The sequence below is a fragment of the Rhinichthys klamathensis genome, unplaced genomic scaffold (genome assembly GCF_029890125.1).
Source record: "Rhinichthys klamathensis goyatoka isolate OS25496 unplaced genomic scaffold, OSU_Roscu_1.1 h1tg000754l_1, whole genome shotgun sequence".
NCBI lineage: Eukaryota > Metazoa > Chordata > Actinopteri > Cypriniformes > Leuciscidae > Rhinichthys > Rhinichthys klamathensis.
The window spans coordinates 187,644-211,258 of record NW_026607160.1 but is presented as its reverse complement, the minus strand read 5'-3'; the positions used below and the strand labels follow the sequence as shown (position 1 = coordinate 211,258).

General features: G+C 39.7%; 1 protein-coding gene across 1 annotated transcript in view; it reads left to right on the top strand.

The window, feature by feature from the left end:
• Positions 1 to 23,615, top strand: part of ttll5 (tubulin tyrosine ligase-like family, member 5) — a 188,899-nt gene that overhangs the window by 88,619 nt on the left and 76,665 nt on the right. The window contains exons 23-27 of the mRNA XM_056242807.1: positions 2,175 to 2,269; positions 2,376 to 2,497; positions 3,391 to 3,915; positions 4,875 to 5,062; positions 21,592 to 21,710. Coding sequence (XP_056098782.1) covers positions 2,175 to 2,269; positions 2,376 to 2,497; positions 3,391 to 3,915; positions 4,875 to 5,062; positions 21,592 to 21,710 — 1,049 coding nt within the window. The remainder of the gene's footprint in view (positions 1 to 2,174; positions 2,270 to 2,375; positions 2,498 to 3,390; positions 3,916 to 4,874; positions 5,063 to 21,591; positions 21,711 to 23,615) is intronic.

Here is a 23,615-nt window from a genome sequence, read left to right as displayed (position 1 = left end):
AGGCGGGCTTGATTCCTCCTGGAGATGAGGATTTGGCTGTGTTGCCTCCCTCGGGAGTGCCAACGTTGCCCGAGTCTGATCCAGAGCTGACGGCCATGCTTGTCCGGGCAGCTGAGAGCATCGGGCTTGAGTGGCATCTGCTGCCCTCCCCCGAGCGCTCAAGGATGGACGATTGGTTCTTGGGGGCGGCGCGTGCTGGCGGCCCGCAGTGCCTTTCTTCCCGGAGGTGCATCAGGAAGTCACCAGGTCATGGAAGTCCCCGTTGACTTCTCGCGGCCCGGCGGCTTCCTCCACCTTCTCTGTGGCTTAACCTGGCTGAGTTGCGGGAGGCTAAGAGAACCCATTTCCTCAACTCTCCCATATCCCAGGCTGGACTCTTCAGCGGTGCGGTCGAGGACATTGCCCAACAGTTCTCGGATAACAGTGTGTAACGCTATGCCTTGCCGCTTTCGTCCCCCTGTCGCCAGACCCCTGTCAGAGCAGGCCGCCGCGGAGTTCCAATGACCCCGCTGGTTCAATTATGAGATGTAAACTCACAATTCGCCTTTGGCTAAGCCACACCCTAGAATGTAGATTGACCAATCACAGCGCAGCCAAGAACGAGCTCCCACAGAGGTCCGACACTTTTTCACAGCGCTCCATTGACTTTAACACAGGCGTCTCATATTTTTGGTCTCGGCCGGCTATTACCGTCGTAGTTTTATCAAAAATATGGTTAAACGTTGTGCCTGGGGCATTTGTAACACAGATACGCGTTTCCCAGAGAGGTTGGAGGGGGTGTGCGTTTTTTTCCCTTCCCAAAACCAAAGTCAAATCCTGACAAGTGTCGTCTAGCACACGCTGCTAATAAATACAACGTTATACTCGCGTAGTCCGTTTGCTTTGTAATAACGATTATAGAAGTGAATAGAGACCTACCCAGCTTTGCATGAACAGTGTTGCTCCTTGATATTGTGAGTCCCAGCCTCCGTCTCCATTAGTAGGATATGCGGTGGGTCATTTTTTGACTGTGACCGGTATGCTTTTGCCTCTATTTGGATGCCTAGTTATTCCTTGCGTTTCACCTGTATGTTGTGAATATAGCCTTCGGACGTATATTGCAGCCGCTTTTGCCTACTTCTATCGGACACTTTATTTGCTGCTTTATAAAAGTTTGATAAAATTTCAGCAGGAAGAGCTGTCACAGCATAAGCCATGTTGATACCAGAGCCCAGATGAAGTTTGTTTGTCGGACGTAGGCACAGTAACTAAGGGGGGCGGGGCTTAGCCAAAGGCGAATTGTGAGATAAAAAGTCGCAATTATCTTTTAAATTTATCTTTGTTATTCTGTGGTGGAAACAATCTTCTATAGTTTTAACAGGGGTGTGTAGACTTTTTTTTAATAATAATAATAATTCGTTACATTTATATAGCGCTTTTTCTGGGACCTCAAAGGTCCCAGAAAAAGTTTCCACCGGATGATGCGACAGCAGCCATATTGCGCCAGAACGCCCTCCACACACCAGCTTATTGGTGGAGAGGAGACAGAATGATGAAGCCAATTAGTATATATGGGGATGATTAGGAGGCCATGATGGACAGAGGCCAAGGGGCAAATTTGGCCAGGATGCCGGGGTTACACCCCTACTCTTACGAAAGACATCCTGGGATTTTTTTAATGACCACGGAGAGTCAAGACCTCGGTTTAACGTCTTATCCGAAGGACGGTGCTCTTTGACAGTATAGTGTCCCCGTCACTACACTGGGGCGTTAGGACCCACACAGACCCCAGGGTGAGCGCCCCCTGCTGGCCTCACTAACACCTCTTCCAGCAGCAACCTGGTTTTCTCAGAAGGTCTCCCATCCAGGTACTAACCAGCTCAGCCCTGCTTAGCTTCAGTGGGCAACCAGTCTTGGGCTACAGGGTGATATGGCTGCTGGTGTTAGTTTATATCCACTGTAACTGTGCAAGTGCAAAATCAAGGCAAAATGACCCTAAAAATTTGTGTTCAAATCAGAGGGCCAAAAACAGAATAGAAAATAACCAGTTATTTACAAATTATTATTATTTTATTTTATTTTTTGGTGGGGAAAAAAATGGTACTAACATTATAAGTGGACCACATGGATCTGTATAAAATAAAACAAATGCAATGCACGACCTCTTTAAGTCAACTTTGTTTAATAACCCTCAGGAAACCAAGCACATGGTGGAGAGTTTGGACAAGATTCCCGATGAAGATCGCTGCATCAACTCCGATGTTTTCCAGGAGTTTATTCTGGAGGCGAGGTTGGTGAACACTTCCTTTACTACGACACATGAGGAGAATGAGTTTCACACTGACTGTAGCTTCTGCCAGTGGCTTTTCAGTGGCCGTTTCTGCCTTCTCTTCCAGTGAAAGTGACTTGGAGGAAGTCCTTACGTTCTACACCCAGAAGAATAAGTCTGCCAGTGTGTTTCTGGGCACAAAGTGTCACACTAGCCGAGTCAAGAGGAGCAGTGATGAGAACGGAGAGAGTGAGCGACATTTCCTCATGTTTTACACCACACATGCCATCTCATCAGCCACGCGTGAAGTATGACACAACACATGCTTCAATAACAGATCTTAAAGGGATAGATCAACCAAAAGTGCTCATTCTGTTCATTTATTCACCCTGATGTTGACTTTGGTAAATCTTTGAAACAATTTAAGATATTTTGGTAACACTTTACAATAAGGTTCATTAGTTAACTACATTAGTTAACATGAACTATTAATGAGCTGCACTTCTACCCCATTTATTAATCTCAGTTAATATTAATTTCAACATTTACTAATACATTAGTAAAATCAGAAGTTGTATTTGTTAACATTAGTTAATGCACTGTGAACTAACATGAGCAAACAATGAACAGCTGTATTTTTATTAACTAACTTTAACAAAGATTAATAAATACTGTAACTAATTAATTGCTCATTGTTAGTTCATGCTAGTTAATACATTAATTAATGTTAACTAATGAACCGTATTGTAAAGTGTATGGCATTAGGCAATGGCTTTTTGGTGTGATATCAAACATTGCACGCCGTTTTTGAATGTTAACATGATCGCAAATGAGATTTTAGAGTTTGACATTCAGGAATCTTATACGTCAATAGCAACAATATAAAAATAACACAAATTGAATTCCCTAATTTCATCTGCTCACCCTCATAGTTTTCACTGCTTCATATCTCTGTGGAAACATACACTACTAGTCTGGGGTGAGATTAAGATTATAAAAAAAATATAGGAAATTAATACTTCTATTAAGCAAGGACGCATTCAATTGAGCAAAAGTGACAGTAAAGACTTTGGACCGGTAGTTATGAGAAAAAGAAAAGTTATTAACAGCTAATAACACTCATTATTGTCTTTTTCATGAAGCATCTGCATTTATCAACATGGCCACCTCTGGTGGTTTAGAGAATGCAGATGCAATCAGCAAGACCCAAATAACAGACGGGACCGCTACTCTAACAGAAGACCAGGGTCAAAGTGATGCAACCCAAAGCAGCACAGCGAAACACGGTAACACAAGCAAACGCAACTCCCTGCAAAACGGACACATCAGAAGCAAAAGGCCGAGTGGAGACGAAGTGCAAGCCACCGCTTCGGCTGAGTCGAGAGATAACACGGGCAAGACTCTCGCTTCTGCGGTCAGACACAGGAAAGCTCTGCTGAGAGCGGCGTACGCTCCAGCTGTAGACTGTGAACAGATCGTCTTACAGCACTGTCTCCCAGATCCTCCGCCGTACGTCGAGCCTCCTCCACATCCACTGGCCAACAGCGCCTGCTCCATCACACCTCCACCGCCTGGGTGTGTCACGTGGGCCTCGGCTCGCCACCAGTCCACACACACCGCTCACGTGTGCAGCCTGAGATCCGCTCGCCCGTCCTCTGCGGGACACGGTAATCTCCAACACTCAAGAGACTGAAACACAGAATATTTAGGAGGATATGTTGACAGAAATGCAATATCATATACATAACTATGTTTTCAGTGGTGTGTAAAGCCCTTACATAATGAACCGTTATGTTTTTATTAGCTTAGAATGAGGCATTTCTCTTTACACACACCGTGTGTCCCCTTATTGACATGTTTCTACGGTGGCCCTAAACGGACAAACGCGTTTTGTCACTATGTTGTTGTTCGCGCAAAGAAGCTGTAGCTAAAGTCAGCGAATAAAACACTGACACAGTGATGAACAAGTAAATAATATTCGCAATAACATATCGTTTTAGTGCGTAATTAAGTAAACCTAATTTCTTAATTTATCTTTGTAAAGAAACCTCATCACTTCCTGTCGGCCACCGTAACTTCTGTTGGGTGCAATTCACAACCTCACCGCTAGAAATCACACACTGCACCTTTAAAACCAATACTTTGCTGCTTGTTAGTTTTGGGGTGCCTGTTTTGTTCTAGCATGTCACGGTAACACTTTACAACAAGTTTCATTACTTAACATGCATGTATATATTCAAGAAAAATGTGTTTTTTATATATAAAATATTTATATATAATATAAATTAATTATATATAAATATGTATACACATTACACGTAAATATTTCTTGAATATATACATGCATTTGTGTAAATTTATATATGCAAAATAATTATACAGAGTGCACACACATATAGTATGTAAACACAAACTTTTATTTTGGATGTGATTAATCGTTGCCAAGCACTTTTTTTTAAACTTAGCATAATCAAATATTAGGCGTTTTCAGCAGGGCTGTGTATTTCTTCCCCGCCACCAAATTGGAAATGTCATTTGTGTTTGTGTATACCTGTGGACGGTTTAAAAGATGGACTAACTAGCACTCGTGTTTTCCACATCATCTTCATGTTTGTGTGATTGTCAGTGATCCAGAAGCCCAGTGTGAGTAAGTGCAGGCCTGTTTCTGCTGGAGTGCTGAAAGAGAAGGACCCGCTGTCGTCCCAGGCTCAGTGTAACCAGCAGGCCATCGTATCAGCTCTGCGTAAACTAGTGGAGAAGCAGGCGGCCCGCCAGTACAGCTCGTCCAGCCACATCAGCCTGCTCACACAACACGTGAGTTATCTACACAACACGTGCGTTATCATCTACACAACACGTGCGTTATCATCTACACAACACGTGAGTCCTCTACACAACACTTGCGTTATCATCTACACAACACGTGAGTTATCTACACAACACGTGCGTTATCTACACAACACGTGCGTTATCATCTACACAACACGTGCGTTATCTACACAACACGTGCGTTATCATCTACACAACACGTGAGTCCTCTACACAACACTTGCGTTATCATCTACACAACACGTGAGTTATCTACACAACACGTGCGTTATCATCTACACAACACGTGAGTTATCATCTACACAACACGTGAGTTATCATCTACACAACACGTGCGTTATCATCCACACAACACGTGAGTCCTCTACACAACACTTGCGTTATCATCTACACATAAATAGATCTACACAACACGTGCGTTATGAGCTACACAACACGTGAGTTATCTACACAACAGGTGAGTTATCTACACAACACGTGCGTTATCATCTACACAACACGTGCGTTATGAGCTACACAACACGTGAGTTATCTACACAACACGTGAGTTATCTACACAACACGTGAGTTATCTACACAACACGTGAGTTATCTACACAACAGGTGAGTTATCTACACAACAGGTGCGTTATCATCTACACAACACGTGAGTTATCTACACAACACGTGAGTTATCACGTGAGTTATCTACACAACACGTGAGTTATCTACACAACAGGTGCGTTATCATCTACACAACACGTGCGTTATCATCTACACAACACGTGAGTCCTCTACACAACACTTGCGTTATCATCTACACAACACGTGCGTTACGAGCTACACAACACGTGAGTTATCATCTACACAACACGTGCGTTATGAGCTACACAACACGTGAGTTATCATCTACACAACACGTGAGTTATCTACACAACACGTGAGTTATCTACACAACACGTGCGTTATCATCTACACAACACGTGCGTTATGAGCTACACAACACGTGAGTTATCTACACAACACGTGAGTTATCTACACAACACGTGAGTTATCTACACAACAGGTGCGTTATCATCTACACAACACGTGAGTCATCTACACAACACGTGAGTTATCACGTGAGTTATCTACACAACACGTGAGTTATCTACACAACAGGTGCGTTATCATCTACACAACACGTGAGTTATCTACACAACACGTGAGTTATCTACACAACACGTGAGTTATCTACACAACAGGTGCGTTATCATCTACACAACACGCGAGTTATCTACACAACACGTGAGTTATCTACACAACACGTGAGTTATCTACACAACACGCGAGTTATCTACACAACACGTGAGTTATCTACACAACACGTGAGTTATCTACACAACACGTGAGTTATCTACACAACACGTGAGTTATCTACACAACAGGTGCGTTATCTACACAACACGTGAGTTATCTACACAACACGTGAGTTATCTACACAACACGTGAGTTATGAGCTACACAACACGTGAGTTATAATCTACACAACACGTGAGTTATGAGCTACACAACACGTGAGTTATCTACACAACACGTGAGTTATCTACACAACAGGTGCGTTATCATCTACACAACACGTGAGTTATGAGCTACACAACACGTGAGTTATCTACACAACACGTGAGTTATCTACACAACACGTGAGTTATAATCTACACAACACGTGAGTTATGAGCTACACAACACGTGAGTTATCTACACAACACGTGAGTTATCTACACAACAGGTGCGTTATCATCTACACAACACGTGAGTTATGAGCTACACAACACGTGAGTTATCTACACAACAAGTTATCTACACAACACATGAGTTATAATCTACACAACACGTGAGTTATGAGCTACACAACACGTGAGTTATCTACACAACAAGTTATCTACACAACACGTGAGTTATAATCTACACAACACGTGAGTTATAATCTACACAACACGTGAGTTATCTACACAACACGTGAGTTATCTACACAACACGTGAGTTATCTACACAACACGTGAGTTATCTACACAACACGTGAGTTATCTACACAACACGTGAGTTATCTACACAACACGTGAGTTATCTACACAACACGTGAGTTATCTACACAACACGTGAGTTATCTACACAACACGTGAGTTGTCTACACAACACGTGAGTTGTCTACACAACACGTGAGTTGTCTACACAACACGTGAGTTATCTACACAACACGTGCGTTATCATCTACACAACACGTGAGTTATCTACACAACACGTGCGTTATCATCTACACAACACGTGCGTTATCATCTACACAACACGTGAGTTATCTACACAACACGTGCGTTATCATCTACACAACACGTGCGTTACGAGCTACACAACACGTGAGTTATGAGCTATACATTTCAGAAACCCGTGTTATTAGCGACATAAGTGGCCATTAAAGGGATACTCCACTTTTTTTGGAAATAGGCTCATTTTACAACTCCCCCAGAGTTAAACTGTTGAGTTTTACCGTTTTTGAATCCATTCAGCCGATCTCCGGTTCTGGCGGTACCACTTTTAGCATAGCTTAGCATACATCATTGAAGTGGACAAGACCTTTAGCAGTTCTCAAACAAAAATCACCAAAGAGTTTCGATATTTTTCCTATTTAAAACTTGACTCTTCTGTAGTTACATCGAGCACTAAGACCGACGGAAAATGTAAAGTTGCGATTTTCTAGGCTGATATGGCTAGGAACTATACTCTCATTCCTGCGTAATAATCAAGAAACTTCAATGCCGTACCATGAGTGCAGCAGGCGTAATGATATGACGCAGCGCCTGAAAATAGTCCCCAGCTCGGTAACTTCCATCGTGACCGGGACTAAGTGCCTGCGCCTGCTGCACTCATGGTACGGTAGTAAAGTTTCTTGATTATTACGCAGGAATGAGAGTATAGTGTTTTATATGTTTATATGTTTTTAAGAATATGTTTTTAAGTTGTATTAGAATAAAATTCCCAGACTTTTACCCTTGGGTGCCACAGACAAGGCTTGAGTCTAATCCCAGACTATAATGGATGTTTGAGCTGTTTTAACTGAAAGCATATCTTAAAATATGTCTCGGTGTCCTTATTTTGTCTCTAGATTCACACCAGTAATGTTTCTAAGGCACATTTATAAAAGCTACCTAATTGACCGTTCGCAAAGACCCGCCCCCTTTAGTTACTGTTGCTATGTCCGACAAGCCACGCCCACTCTCACGCTACACATCATGTTCTCGCGCAGTGAAACACACATCGCGGAGCAAAGAGATTGAAAACACACTGACAGACAGGACAGAGCAGCTTACTTTGATATGAAACAAAGTCTCAACTTTCAAATTTGGTCATTTTTTAAAGAAATGTAAACAATAAATACCGTTTTGTGGCTCTGACAGCCTCAGTTAAAGCGGCTCGTGAACCGATCATCTCTTCCTTCGTTAACTTATAGCATCAAATAAACATGAATGAACATCAGAAGGAATGTTGTTTTAACTGTGGAAAGACGTCAGTACACTCCGTTTTTCAAGTTCAAATCCACCACTGTTAACCTACTAACTCTCCTGACTTCTTTGATTCGGCGGATTATGATTGGTCAGATCGCCTGTCAATCAAACTCCCTGCGAAGGGTCAATTGAACTAATCTAATCGAAACCCTGTCTGTGAAACCAGGAAAACTTGACTAAACTTAAAAACAGGATAGGTTGACTAAACATGAATAAAGTATCCGTGATCAGGATTGAAGCGATCTCCAGCGTTGACTCATCTAAATGCCTCTGATTGGCCGTTGCATCGATAAGCCCAACAGAAGTGTGTGTGATTGTTTATAAAGCTTGGCGTTTGTGCGGTCGGGCTGGAGGATCTGGAGTGTGTCTGAGTAAAGCTTGCGGATCCACAGACACACAGTGTGTTTATCAGGAGCATTATAGAGGAAGCAGTGTGTGTGTGGTCTCATTATCAGATGCTCCACAGAGGCGCTTTCTCCTGATATTTAACTAGCAGGCCGTTTTCCCTCCAACTAATTGATTCTTATAAATAAAAGAATGTTACAAACTGGCACCGAGTCCAAGAGTGAGATCAGTTCAGACCTCCCTCTCTCTGCCGAACACCTGAAGCGTTTCTGCGGGCCCTGAGACCACACAGACTCCCTGACGCTGGGGTTACTGAGCACTGTTACTCAAGAAGCTGTTTACTTCAGTCCATGTCATGCTGGAGACTGTCCTTCCCGCTCCAATGCTTAGTAGCTTGAACAGATACATGTACATCAGAAATAAGTCAAATTGTGCTTTCTGGCAGAATCGAAAGTCTGATGTTTCATAGAAATAGATTATGTTTAAAGAGTACATGTAATGTGTAACAACCAAAAAGATTCCCATTCGCTGACTATGGTGAAATTGTTTTGCATTTAAAATCTTAAAGGCAGTGGAACATTCTGTTAATTGGCAATAACATTTCCTGGTTTAGATGTAACTTTACGGGAGTGATTTTAATGAAGCGTCAAAGGTGGTTGGCGTTTTCAACCTTGCATTCTTTGCCTTGGAAATCTGGCTTTACCGGCCGGCGTTTTAAACACCTCGTTCAAATAACGACTGCTCTAATGAGTGAAAATATAGCAATTGAAGCCTTATGAGTGTTTGGTCTGTTTGTTATTTTTAAGAGCGGGTTTGAAATCGCATTATTCTTCCTTTTATACTTAACCTTACTTTATAATCAGCACTTTCAATTGGAGTATATGAACGTTTTAGGTTGTTTCTGCCCGTCGTCCACATGTAGCCTTTCATAAAGAGCCTTTCAGCCTCAGCGCGGGTCATTTGTACAAACCATCATCATAACATTTTTGTTCACCTCGCTTCATTTACAGTAGCTCCAAATATAGATTGAGTTCAACACTGCGATATTCAAAGCTCTTTCAGCCCTTTCTTCTGTGCAGAAGAGCGAGAGAATAAAGTAATTCACTAAGCATCAAAACTCATCATTATTAATGGAGAAACATCACAGTTCACTGGAACATCATTTAAATCAGAATTCATTTTTAGCCATTTATAGACCTCTTGCTAGGGGTGAAGAAACACAAAGTGCTTTCCAAATATGACTTAAAGGTACAATATGTAGGATTTTTGCAGTAAAATATCCAAAAACCACTACGCCAATGTTATATTTGTTTTGTTGATTACTTACAATATCCTAAATGTTTCCAACTAATAAAAAATCATGAGAAAATTGTGATTTTAACCAATGAAACGGGGCGTGTGAGCAGGGGTGAGGAGTCGCCAGCCAATGACGTCATATCCGCGTTACCCTCAGTTTCCGCTCGCACTGCCATAGTAACCATGGCGACAGACGTGGACAACTGGGTTACGCCTAGCGGGACGCTCACGCTGTTGTTGCTTTGTTCAAACATTATGGACCATGGCAAGCAGACTTTGAGACAAAAAGAGGACTAGAACGAAGATCAACAGCTTTTGAGATGCCGAGAGCTCCACGTCCACGACTAACTTCGACTCGACAGTAGTGCTGCCACTAACGACTAATTTTCTAACGACTAATCTTTCGACTAATTTTTCGATTAGTCGACTAATCTAAACGACTAATTAAAAAAAACATTGTTTGTCATTTCGTTGTGTCCATTTTATTTTGAACTGAAGGGCCAAAATATAAAATGTCACCTGTTGAAAAACATTATGTATTAACAATCTAAGCATAAGTATCTGCATTTCCATTAGGCTATACCATTAGTCAGAGTCCTAATCTAATCCTCTATTAACAAACATGCATGTATTCATTACTTAAATTAGCTCTTTGTTCTGCCTTAAATTAATACATTAGCTTACTGTACATTTTTATATGTACATTTCTGAAATGCATAACTGAAAACATCACTGTGAATTGTAGGCTAAAGTAGATGCACTCATGCATTTTAGGTAAATCTGCTTTGAAACAATATGTATTGTGAAAAGCGCTATACAAATAAATTGGAATTGAATTGAAAGAGTCTGGACTAGCCTACTACGCTTAGCTCTGCCTTATAATAAATCGCGCGGAAAGCAGGCAGGCACGCAGATATGCAGCTCTCGTTTACACCTGCGTGCATGTCGGGCCCGTGCCGCGGTTCGCGTGAATGTGAAAGCAACACGGACTCGGGTGCGCGTTTTAGCTGATTATGTATTTAGTTAAATAAAACACTTGTAAGGGATGATAGTGTTGATGATTTACCTTGGATACGAGCGAGAGCGAGTCTGCAGTGTATTCGCGCTTAGCCCGTGGAATCAGGGCAACACATTTGGAAAAGTGTCTCCTCAAAAGAGTCCATTTGCAAGCAGCAGAAGGCCACCTTATGCGACACACGCACCTGTGTTGTTCACTCAGCTGCGCATAATAGCACAGAATTAATTAATATATATATATTGACCCGCGTTCTGTTTTCTATCATGCGCCGTGTACGTTTGCGATTGCGTAAGATGCACGCAAACTCACCAGGGTTCGGTAGAATTAAGTTGAGTGTGAAACCAGACCAACGCTGCGGGGGCGCCGGGAACAATCGCGCGCGGGCTCGGACCGCAGCAAACGAGCCCAGTGTGAAAGCACCGTCACCTGCCTCCGCAATTTTTCAAATCAAAGCAGTGAAGGCGGGGGAGGGGGAAGGAAGAGGATGGCAGAGCAGGGCGCGCACATCGCACAGACTGGTGTGTGGAGGTGAATTACAGTGAGCCGTTTGAGACGGGAGACCAAAAATAAATATGCGGTCAATAGTAAAACGACACGTCGACTAAAAAAATTGGCGTCGACTAATTTGCATGGTCGATTACGTCGACTAAGTCGACTAATCGCGGCAGCACTACTCGACAGAGACGCGAGTGTTGCGTGTACTTTATTAGACAGGTGAGCAAATGTACACAAAACTAATCAATGTTATTTAGGTCAACATGATGAAATGTTAGAATATGATATGTATGTTATTCTAATGTTGATCTAGCTTACTCATATAGCCAACAAACAACCTAACTAACAACATTCAACACACTCAAATGGCGTTTAGTGTGATAGTGTAACTGTTAGAGCAAGTGAAGCAGAGCTGCGTTACCTCAAGTTTAATTCCTCTAATAAACTGACCTGTGTGAGTAATTCAGCACTTGCGTGTAGTTCGGTGGAATGAAATGTCCTTATTCCTTTATATCCGCGGGACTCGCGTTGCGTGTGGCGCTGGTATACGTCTCTCATTAGCAATCGCGCTTCACACCACAGTCATGTTAAAAACATCACTGTATTCACTCATCCATAAACGATCCATCAGCTTGATGACAAGATCCATAATTACGCTTAATGCTTTGCGTCATCAATATATGCCTTTGTTATTGTAAGAGGTTAGCGACCCCTGGTGGCCAAAAATCGTACATATTGTACCTTTAAATATGGCTGAACGATTCGAGAAAAAATCTAATTGTGATTTTTCCTGATAAAAAAATATTATTTATTTAAAGGTCCAGTTGCTGCACAATTTTACTATGATTATTATTATAACAAAATAAAAATATTAAACAAAATAAGAAATAATACTATTCCAAATTGAGCGGCATTGGTACCGTAAAGCATTTTTTTCATAAATATTTCCCATAGGGATTTTAAAATTGTCTCTTTTTTTTTAAAGTTTGCCGTGATCCAAACCAAGCAGCTACGAGGAGAATCACAACACTACAGCGTTTAATTTTAAGCAAGTGTACAAAACTTTTTACTTAACGGTTTTAGTGAGGGAAAGAACTTCAATCCCATGAAGCATTGCGAACAGCATAATACAATTTAAAATGATTGAGAAATATATAACTGCTCATTTACAGATGTTGATTATATGTATAAAAAAAGTATATATTTTAAGTTTATTGCGAAATATTCATATATATAGTAGTTTGACAGTGTAGAGAGATGACGTCATTCGCAGTGCTTCATGGGAGTGGGCGGAGCTAAAGAGCTCTTCTGGTGCATGTTGCTTTTCTCTCTGATTGGTGTCATTTTCTGTACAGCATCATGGGTAATGTAGTTTATGAGCAGAGTATTTAACACAAATAAAAATGATCATGAGCGGCTCACAGTGCCGTGCTTCACTCTGAAACACACAACACATTATATTTTATTAAAGCAGCCTTTGTGATTTGATAAGTGCACCAAGCCATATCACAATTTCAGGGGTTTTCCTATTACTTGTGCATCCCTACATGAAATGCTTTAAAAAATGTAAATTTTTTGTTCTTTTTTAACAAAGTGTGAATATTGATAATAAATTATAAAAAAAATTAACAGTAATTTGACTCTTTAGTTGAACAAACTAAACAAAACAAACAAATCCAACAATATAGCAACAAACACAGTGCACACAACATAACTACAGAGCCCAAGTCACAAAACGAGTACGAGTGAAAAATACAATCTCCGAACAAGCGATTCTGACCACCTGTATCTACACCCATAGGTCTCAGTATAAAGTCCAAACATAAACACTTACCTCAGTGCATATTTAAAGTCCCCCGTAGTCAATAATTGTATCGCTTAAAACTCATCTTTTATCACCAAAATCACATTAAAATGTGTTTCCCTTGGAAAAAAATGTCTTCATGCTTTAAAGGGGTCATATAATGCCATTTTTGTACAAGCTAATATGATTCTTTAGGGTCTAAATTAAAAGTTTGTAATATACTTTAATTAAAAATTCTCATTAGTATTGTCAGAAAACACTTATTTTACCTGGTCAAAAACAGCTCTGTTTTCAGCACGCCGTTTCAGTGCATATGACTTTAAATGATCATGAGCTTTGCTGACTCCGCCTCTCTGTTCTATGCGTACACCAGAGCCGGCTCTGGCGTACACCGTTTGTAACCCACTAACATAATAACCATAACACGTTGTTCAGTATAAACGTGGGATTATGAATTATATTGAGAACGTCATACATAGAAAACATGCCGGAATGTACCCTGAGTGTAAACCTTAGACGCATTCATTGTGAAGCGTGCAGCTAGCGATTTACAAGGATTAATATAAATATTAATATAAAGTTTAATAAAACGTTACACTCACTTCAGTTCTTCTGGAGCAGCTGCAGGAACACGAATAGATGGTACCGATCCTTTCAGGAGCAGCTTCTTAGAAAAACCAGCTTTATACCTCCTCATTTATAAAGCAGTCTGGTGTGTGAAATGATTCGCGCAAACATGAGAGCATTGACGTTGCTCGTGTGGAATATTCCCTTCGAAAACAAACTCAGCCACTGCGTCTTCAGCGGTTCGGATTTAGGAACATTAAAATGACTGCTATGTTCGTTATTACACCCAAGAACAGAACACCACAATCGCTTAGACGCCATTCTGCTCATAGACAGTGCTCCAGCATATCAACAATGACCGCGCCGGTCCGCGCAGACTATGATTGACAGCTCGCTCACGAGCGAGGGCGGGTCTGTGTTGAAACACTCCTGTCAATCAACAATCGTGGGAGGGGCGTCCGTTTTATTGAAGTCACAAAAACGAACGGCTTGATTTGAGGCAGGGGAAAACATATAAGGAGATTAAAACAAAACCACTGGATGCATTTTTATCATTATATGATGGTTGTGTACAGGCACTGCCAACACACATTTCAGTACAATCAACTTGTAAAAGTGCATGTACCATTATATGACCCCTTTAAAATAGCTTGGATGTAACTCGACACCCTCGCCTCATTTAGTATGCGTGGTTCTATGAATATGCAAATGAGCCCCGCCTCCACTCACTCCCTCAGCTCAGAGATCCACTGGTTGACGATCACACGTTGATCTGATTGGTTACAAGGTCGTTTGTGACGTCAGAAACACCAGCGATTTCAAACCGTGTTTTTGAGACTGTCTTTGGTTCACTGCAGTTTTAAGCAGAAAATACTCAGCAATGCTGTCGACTTATGAACTTACACATAGTTTGTCTTAAAGCATATTAAAAACACCACAAAGACACATATAAACTACATTAAAAGCTGGATTTTCACCAGAGGGGACTTTAACCCTCTGGGGACCAAGAACGCGCCCGCACGTTTTGCTGTTTTTTTTTTCACATAGCAGCAACATAGACTTAAAATACTCCGTCATTTATGGTCATATAAATAAAATCAATACATGATTATAAACTATAGAGGGTCTTCTTTTTTTGTGTACACTCACATTAACATCAAAACCTTGTGTTTTTTTTTTAAATAAATAAAATAAACAGGGTGCGCTTTCAGCTCACTCTGTCTCCGCAAAAATCTTTCTGAAACATGTCTGGAAAATGAACGGAAACTCCGCTAATACTTATCACACAAACATGAAACATACGTCTAAAGAACGGTTTAAATTTCTACTTTTAAATAAAACAATTCACATTTAAAACAAATATTCTCCTGCAATGTAATCTGTCTGAAACTAAAGAGAAGTATAGTTTCTCCTGTCTCAGCTCATTATCGTTAATTTGTTCACACCCACTCGCAGAGCTATTCATAAGATAATGTGTTGAGGCCATTTGCAAAATAGATAAACGCCCCCAGGCAAATGCTGTAAACACAATATATTTTTTAGTCAGATTAAGATTCGTCTTGCGCGGCTATGAGGAATAATCCTGGGACATTTACCACAGAAGGGCTGGTTTATTTTCACTTCGAGGAGGAGCAACAGATTCAGCTGAGAACTGTAAGTGTTTTGTGGCTGTGCTTTGTTCTAATCGCGATATAGAATAACGTTAGTGTCTGTAAACGGAAAAATAGCATAGCCTACTGTTTAAATGTGAATTATGTTTCTCTCTGTGTGTGTGTGTGTGTGTGTGTGTGTGTGTGAATGAATGAATGAACGCACAGATACGCACTGTTACAGACGAAATAAAAGAACATTTCTTTGACTAGTTTTGGATAAAGTTTTTCAAATCAAATAAGCATCAAATAAGCTTCAAAATAAAGACATCAAATACGCTTATGTTTTGTCAATAAACTAATCAACTAAGATGTTTGTTCCAATGCAAGCTATATCAAAATAATGAATCCTCAACTTTGAAATATGTATGATCAAACTAAGACATTTATGGAAAAAGACTATTTTCTTTTCAAGATGTTTCCAACTCTAACTTTGAACTGAAATAAAACCATGTCTATATGGTGAAGGGTGTGTGATAGAAGTGTCCAGAGTATGCAGAGTATGCGCCCTGTATTTTAAAGAAGAACATTTAATTATTTGCGATACATTATTCATTCACAAAGAATTCAGGGACATTATTCATTTCCCTAAAGGTTAGAGTTTTCCTCATTTTTTAAATTAAGGCATTAAGATTTTTTATTCCTCTTCTTAGTCAACTTTAGCATGGGTGTTTTCACTTATTCTAAGCAGCGTGTGTGTGTGTGTGTGTGTATATACACTACCGTTCAAAAGTTTGGGGTCAGTGAGAATTTTATTTTTATTTTTTGGAGGAAAGAAATCAATACTTGTATTTATCAAGGAATAATTAATTTGATCGAAAGTGACAGTAAAGACATTTATAATGTTACAAAAGTCTTTTGAACTTCCTATTCATCAAAGAATCCTAAAAGAAAAGAAAAAAAACGGAACAACTGACAGACCAACAACTGTTTCAACATTGATAATAATAATAAATGTTTCTTGAGCATCAAATCCTCATATTATACTGATTTGTGAAGGATCATTTGACACTGAAGACACTGACACTGGTGATGCTGAAAATTCAGCTTTGATCACAGGAATAAATTACACTTTACTATATATTCACACAGAAAACAGCTGATTTACACTGGAATAATATTTAATACTATAACCGATTTTTGTTGTATTTTAAATCAAATAAGCGCAGCCATGGTTAGCAGAAGAGAATTCTTTTAAAAGTATTTAAAATCGTACCGACCCCAAACTTTTGAACGGTAGTGTATATATAAGCAATTTTATATAAGCAATTTTAACCAGAAACCAGTCCTTTGTTGTGTATCTTTGGATTATGTTGTGTTGTAAATAAATCCAAACAATCTAAAAGCCATTCTTTTTTTAAATCTCCTCATTCTTTGTGCAAGGGTCCTCATACTGATATGGCCTGATAGCACACCTAATAGGGCCATTATGGGAGGGTGAGTCTTTCTCAGGTGTGAAATGCCATACATATTAATGAGAGATCACGCCTCCTCGCATAAAGCTTTCTCACACTAAACACGTCATACACATTATAAAAGACTTTATTGACTTATCTGAATGAGTAGTCAGGATGATTCTCACATAGTTTTGGAGCAAATATTCTAGACTATGTGATACAATTTTCAAAAGTCTTGTGAAGAAATAATCAATATGTGTTTTGTGGCCTTATTTCAGAAACTTTTATTTTTAAGTTTTTCAATAACCATGCATAAATAATATTCTCTCAAAAATGCAAACATGTACATACATGTTGCTCAAATATTATGGTAGCCCCGTTTGTGCTATATAGAGTGAATTTACACCGTTGCCATTAACATGTTTATAAATAACTGAAAAAAGCACAAATGTCAGTGCATGTCAAAACATCCCAAGGGCCTCAAAAAACCCTTGGTCCCCAGAGGGTTAATTGTCCTTTCTCCTAAAGCCCCGTTCACACCGCCAGCGACACGCAGTGACAAAGCGACACGATCCCATTCATTTCAATGGAGCGCTGCCGACTTCCGGCGACACAAGCGACAGTAACCGTTGGCGACAGAATGTGGGCGTGTCAAGTGACGCGAGACACGCAACAAAAGTTCAGGAATTTCAACTTTATGCAAATGAGAAGCGAGCGACAACCAATAGGAAAGAAGACGTGGAGTTCACGTCACAGTCTCGAGTGTCGACGAGTTTGAGGGCGATTTCACAGTTTTATATGATTTGACTGTAACCACATACATTTATATAATAAAATGATGCATGGAAAATAAACTGTCGACAGTCTCAGTGAGTTTAATTAATACATCTATAGTTCGAGTGTTGTTATTTTATGTTTAGTTTAGCACTGCTGCAGTTCATTTAAACGTACAGTATGTAATTTTTGGCCACCAGGGGTCGCTAACCTCTTACAATAACAAAGGCGTATATTGATGACGCAAAGCATTAAGCGTAATTATGGATCTTGTCGTCAAGCTGATGGATCGTTTATGGATGAGTGAATGCAGTGATGTTTTTAACATGACTGTGGTGTGAAGCGCGATTGCTAATGAGAGACGTATACCAGCGCCACACGCAACGCGAGTCCCGCGGATATAAAGGAATAAGAACATTTCATTCCACCGAACTACACGCAAGTGCTGAATTACTCACAGGTCCGTTTATTAGACGAATGAAACTTGAGGGAACGCAGCTCTGCTTCACTTGCTCTAACAGTTACACTATCACACTAAACGCCATTTGAGTGTGTTGAATGTTGTTAGTTAGGTTAGGTTGTGTGTTGGCTATATGAGTAAGCTAGATCAACATTAGAATAACATACATATCATATTCTAACATTTCATCATGTTGAACTAAATAACATTGATTAGTTTTATGTACATTTGCTCACCTGTCTAATAAAGTACACACAACACTCGCGTCTCTGTCGAGTCGAAGTTAGTCGCGGATGTGGCGCTCTCGGCATCTCAAAAGCTGTTGATCTTCGTTCTAGTCCTCTTTTTGTCTCAAAGTCTGCTTGCCATGGTCCATAATGTTTGAACAAAACAACAACAGCGTGAGCGTCTCGCTAGGCGTAACCCAGTTGTCCACGTCTGTCGCCATGGTTACTATGGCAGTGCGAGCGGAAACCGAGGGTAACGCGGATATGATGCCATTGGCTGGCGACTCCTCACCCCTGCTCACACGCCCCGTTTCCTTGGTTAAAATCACAATTTTCTCACGATTATTAATAGTTGGAAACATTTGGGATATTGTAAGTAATCAACTAAACCAAAATTGGCCTAGTGGTTTTTGGATATTTTACTGCAAAAATCCTACATATTGTACCTTTAACAGTTTCCCCTGCATTATGTTAACTATTAGGGACAAGAAAAATGATTTATTTGTCAAATTCGAGTGACGTTTTAGTGATTTATGACCGTATGAGTGAGTTTAATTTGTTGATTGATCGATCGTTAATCTAGTAGATGATTTCATCCACTGAACACTGTGGTAATATAAAAACACTCTCCCAACAGCTGATACTTTTTATTCAATTGAGCATAATTCCTGGTCAAATTAAAATGATATAGTTGTATATATCACTTGTGATGGTGTTTTGTATAGATATGGCCAGACGTGATTAGAGCGACAGCACTACGAACGCCCACAAGCGACTCGCAGTACAGAGACTAGCGGTGTGAACGAGGCTTAGGAAACAGTTTGTTTTTTTGGCCTTTATTGTTGGAGTGTATGCATTGCGATACAAAACAAAACACTACAAGCTCAGTCGTTTTTCGAAACTGCAGATGCAGAAATATGAATGAAATACTGTGCAATCAGTCTCCATCCTCATCTTCACTACTGTAAACGTCAGCTTTTACAAATCAATGTGCTGTTTAGCATTGAGGGTTTGATATCTGTTGACAGGACTGCAGATCATAAGCTAAAATCTGCCTTTTTTCTAGATAAACTCCTTCAGTGAGGTCTTAAACACCTGCCTCTGAAGAATGCTGGACATTTCCCGTTCGCCCGGCCTGACACTTACACAAACAGACGAGTGCAGAATGCGCAGGTCAAGCTTTTCTAGGTCAGGCTCTTAGCTCTGCCTGGATCCTCACTGCATGTTGCTAGCGTTATGGCAACTAATCATTTCATAAAATCAGGTCCACTTTGCAGCTTATTCTGATGAAGAGAACATCTGACGGACATCTAACGTGCACTAAAGGCATGAATAATAACTATATAATAATAATTAAAGAAATATAGTAAATAATAGAACAAAACAAATGTAAGACTGATCATTCAGGAAGATTACAGTGATATTTGAACAGAAAATGAATAACTGTGTACATGATTTCTGCCCGTTCAAATGCAACTGAATATGCATGTGTATCACAAGTTTTCTTTCATGCCGACTTTAAGTCAAGTTACATTAATTTGAGGAGCAGAATGATTTAAGATATTAAGTCTTGATTAAGTTTTGATTGAGAAAAATAAACTTAAAAGGGAAAACAAGGTTATTTTTCTGACCCTGTTGACGTTTTTTGTTGCTTTAAAAAAAAAGAAGCAAAACTCACTTTTTTTTTTTATATTTTCCAGTTAACAAGACTTAATATCTTAAGTAATTTTGCTTTTCAAGTAAATGTATTTTGTAAATAGAGTACTCGATTTAAAAAAATCCTCGGAAGTGTTTAATTCCACAGACAAGAATCCATGAACTGCATTATTACACCAATTTCTAATGCTGCACTATATATTAAAACCATTTAAAAACCATACGTTTGCATATTGCTATTGTGAATTTAATGTGTTTAATATACGTATATGAGCTTTAATGATTTTCATGCGTGACTCGGTTCACAGTAAACGCTGCTCATGAACTGTTATACATGCGTCTCAAACTCCATCTCTGCATACGCTGTGAGTTTGTGTTGCTTATAGCGTTCATCTGGGAACCATTTCATTTGTAACATAAATCATTTATAAACCTACGCCAACACAACAGAATACATCAATATGTTTCTAAATCTGTTTCTAAAAAGTTTTGAGGTCCACATTTTCTTGTTCAATTACAGTGGCTGTAGCATTTAAATTGTAAAGAATGAACCAAATATGAAAGATTAATTAAAATTTTTAATGAAATGTCTTTTGGCCTAAATGAAACCAGGATTTGATCTGCTGTAAACTTTAACAACAACCAGGCTGTCGGCGCCTCTGCGGGCTTGTGTTATAATACATAATGTACATAAGATGATTGCTTATATTATGTATTTTAACCGTGTTGTTCTATGTAACCATATGATTACTTGCTTTTTTATACTTTATTTGAACTAAATTTGGCCTTGTTGTTGTTATTATATATGTATATATGTAATTAAAGGCTTAGGTCTATTTTTATTACCACCCAAAAAAAAAATCAGATTACTCGATTATAAGGTTGCAACTAACGATTATTTAGATAATCGATTAATCTGTCAATTATTTATTCGATTCTTTGATTAATTGGATGAAAAATTTCAAAAAATTATTATACATTTTTTTAACTGTTATTACAGATCCTGCCCAATGCTGTCTTCTCCAAACGATGGATATGTAATATAAAGCCTACAAAAACAAATGATTCTCTCTATGTAAGCTATGCTGTATTTTTAAAGATAATAAACAAAACCAAAAGCACAAAATGTTAACTCGTACGAGATATGAGGAACACAGTCATCACTCACGCATCTGAACATTAGCCTACATTAATGGGCTTTTCTAACAAGAGACAGCCCTAGTTTAGATATTTGTTCTGGAAAACAAGACAGAAATGCTTTGAGAAACGAGTGTCCTGCAGTGTAGATGATTGTTGTTTCCCTTACAGCTGACTAACCTGAACCTGTCGAACGGGATCTTCAGCAGAGGGGGTCTGACATTGGCTCCTGGGCTGCGACCCGGACCCGTGAGAGCCGTGCATACAGACGCCGCCGCTGGGAACTCTGGGTAAGTGTTCATGCATTTCTGTTGTGTTGCTCACATGATCACAGTGATTCACATATGATGACTTGTTAGTTATTTGAGCGCAACTCATCATGCAGGTCTGCGCTATACTCCACTCATTGTGCTAGTGTTGTCTGCATACTAATTCTGTTCTCAAGTATATATTCATTTCTTGCTATTGCAGTTTTGTAATGTTATTGGTATTCTTTTGGCTGGTATGTCACAATATATTATTTAAATAGTGCTTTACACAATACATTTATACTGTTTCAAAGCAGCTTCACATCAACAAACAGGAAAATACCATAATATTAATGTTGTACAATTGATCAATTATGAGAAAGAAGCTCTACAGAAGATAATGGTGTGATTATTCAGTTCAATGTTGATTCAGTTCTGTTCAATAACAGTGTCAATGTTGCAAAGTTCATCAATTATGAAACGAGTTCAACTCACTTGTAAGGAGCTCTACAGAAGGCAACTATAGTATCCAGCTGCAGACCCGCAGCACCACCAGTTTCAGAACCCCAGCGCCAGAACCGGAAGTAAGGGGCGGAGCTTACGTTCTAACCCCAGCGCCAGGACCGGAAGTGAGGGGTGGAGCTTACGTTCTAAACCGAGTAACGCCACCTAACGATTTGGAGCGTAATTTGCTTAGACACGAAACGGCATTATTACACACGAAACGTCATACTTTATACGTATTAATGATACATTAACCCCCTGGGGTCGGCTATCGCGCCGGCGCGATTGTCTCACTTTTTTTCTTATCAGTGTAAAAGAGACTCAAAATACTCGGTTAATTTTGATCTTACATATAAGTGTTGTACATCATTAGATCCTGTTAAGTTTCTATTTTTTTTGTGGAGACTCACAATAAAAACAAAGTGTTGTGCTTTTCACCAAATAAAGAAAAACAAACATGATGCGAGTTCTGCGTTCTCTCTGACAGTGAAGTCCATTCTGAAACGTGTCCTAAGATTAACTGTAACTCCGCGATTACTTGTCACACAGGCACGAGAGGTTTTTCTTTATGAAGCTTAAATTCTCTTCTTTTAAATGAAGTAATTTATATAAAAAACAAATATTCTCAGTTTATGCAATCTGTATGAAAAGAGAGTGCTGTCAGTATTTTTTTCCCCAGCTCATTACACTTCATTACGCGTTAATCTGACACGCCCACGGACGACGCGCGCTATTCAAACGCAAATGTCGAGGCAAGCCATGACAATGCCCACATCAGCCGTTCCACCGCGGCGGTAAAATGTGTGGTGTATTTGCTGCCTTTTACCGCTAAGAGGCGCTACAATCATAGACTCTGAAAAGTGTTCGTTTATTCCGGTTTATTTTCTCTAATGCGTAATCTGCTGCCGCACCGCGCTGATTCAGAGCGATTGAAAGCTGGTAGCAGAAGAATTCAACAAGTGAAACGTAGTTAAAATAATTCATAATCACAATACTGAAATTAGGCTACTGAAATGTAATTGAATAAATAATGAAAACATTTCAACATAAAACATTGCAAAAAAAACATTTAGGCTACATGAATGAGGCTTTACAACTTAAACAGCGTACAGACGGTAGCTCAGTGATCAACGCAACGACACGAGCTTCGAGGAGCTTCAATCGACCCGAGATCGAATCTCAATGTAGCATAGGCCTACATGTTGTTAACCGATGTTGGCCTACAGCGTTTATATTTTCCCACCTTGATGCTTAAATAGCTAACTGTTTATATCTCTTTACTTATTTAAAGTCAAGAGTTTTGTTTGATTATCATTACAACATAAATTTGCTACATTCCTGTAGAACCGCAGCGCTGCACAAACGACAAAAACTGATGAAGGAAGATTGTCAGCCGATTGCATCAGAAAATGAAAAAGAAGAAGCTCGTCTTTAGTCTGCTAA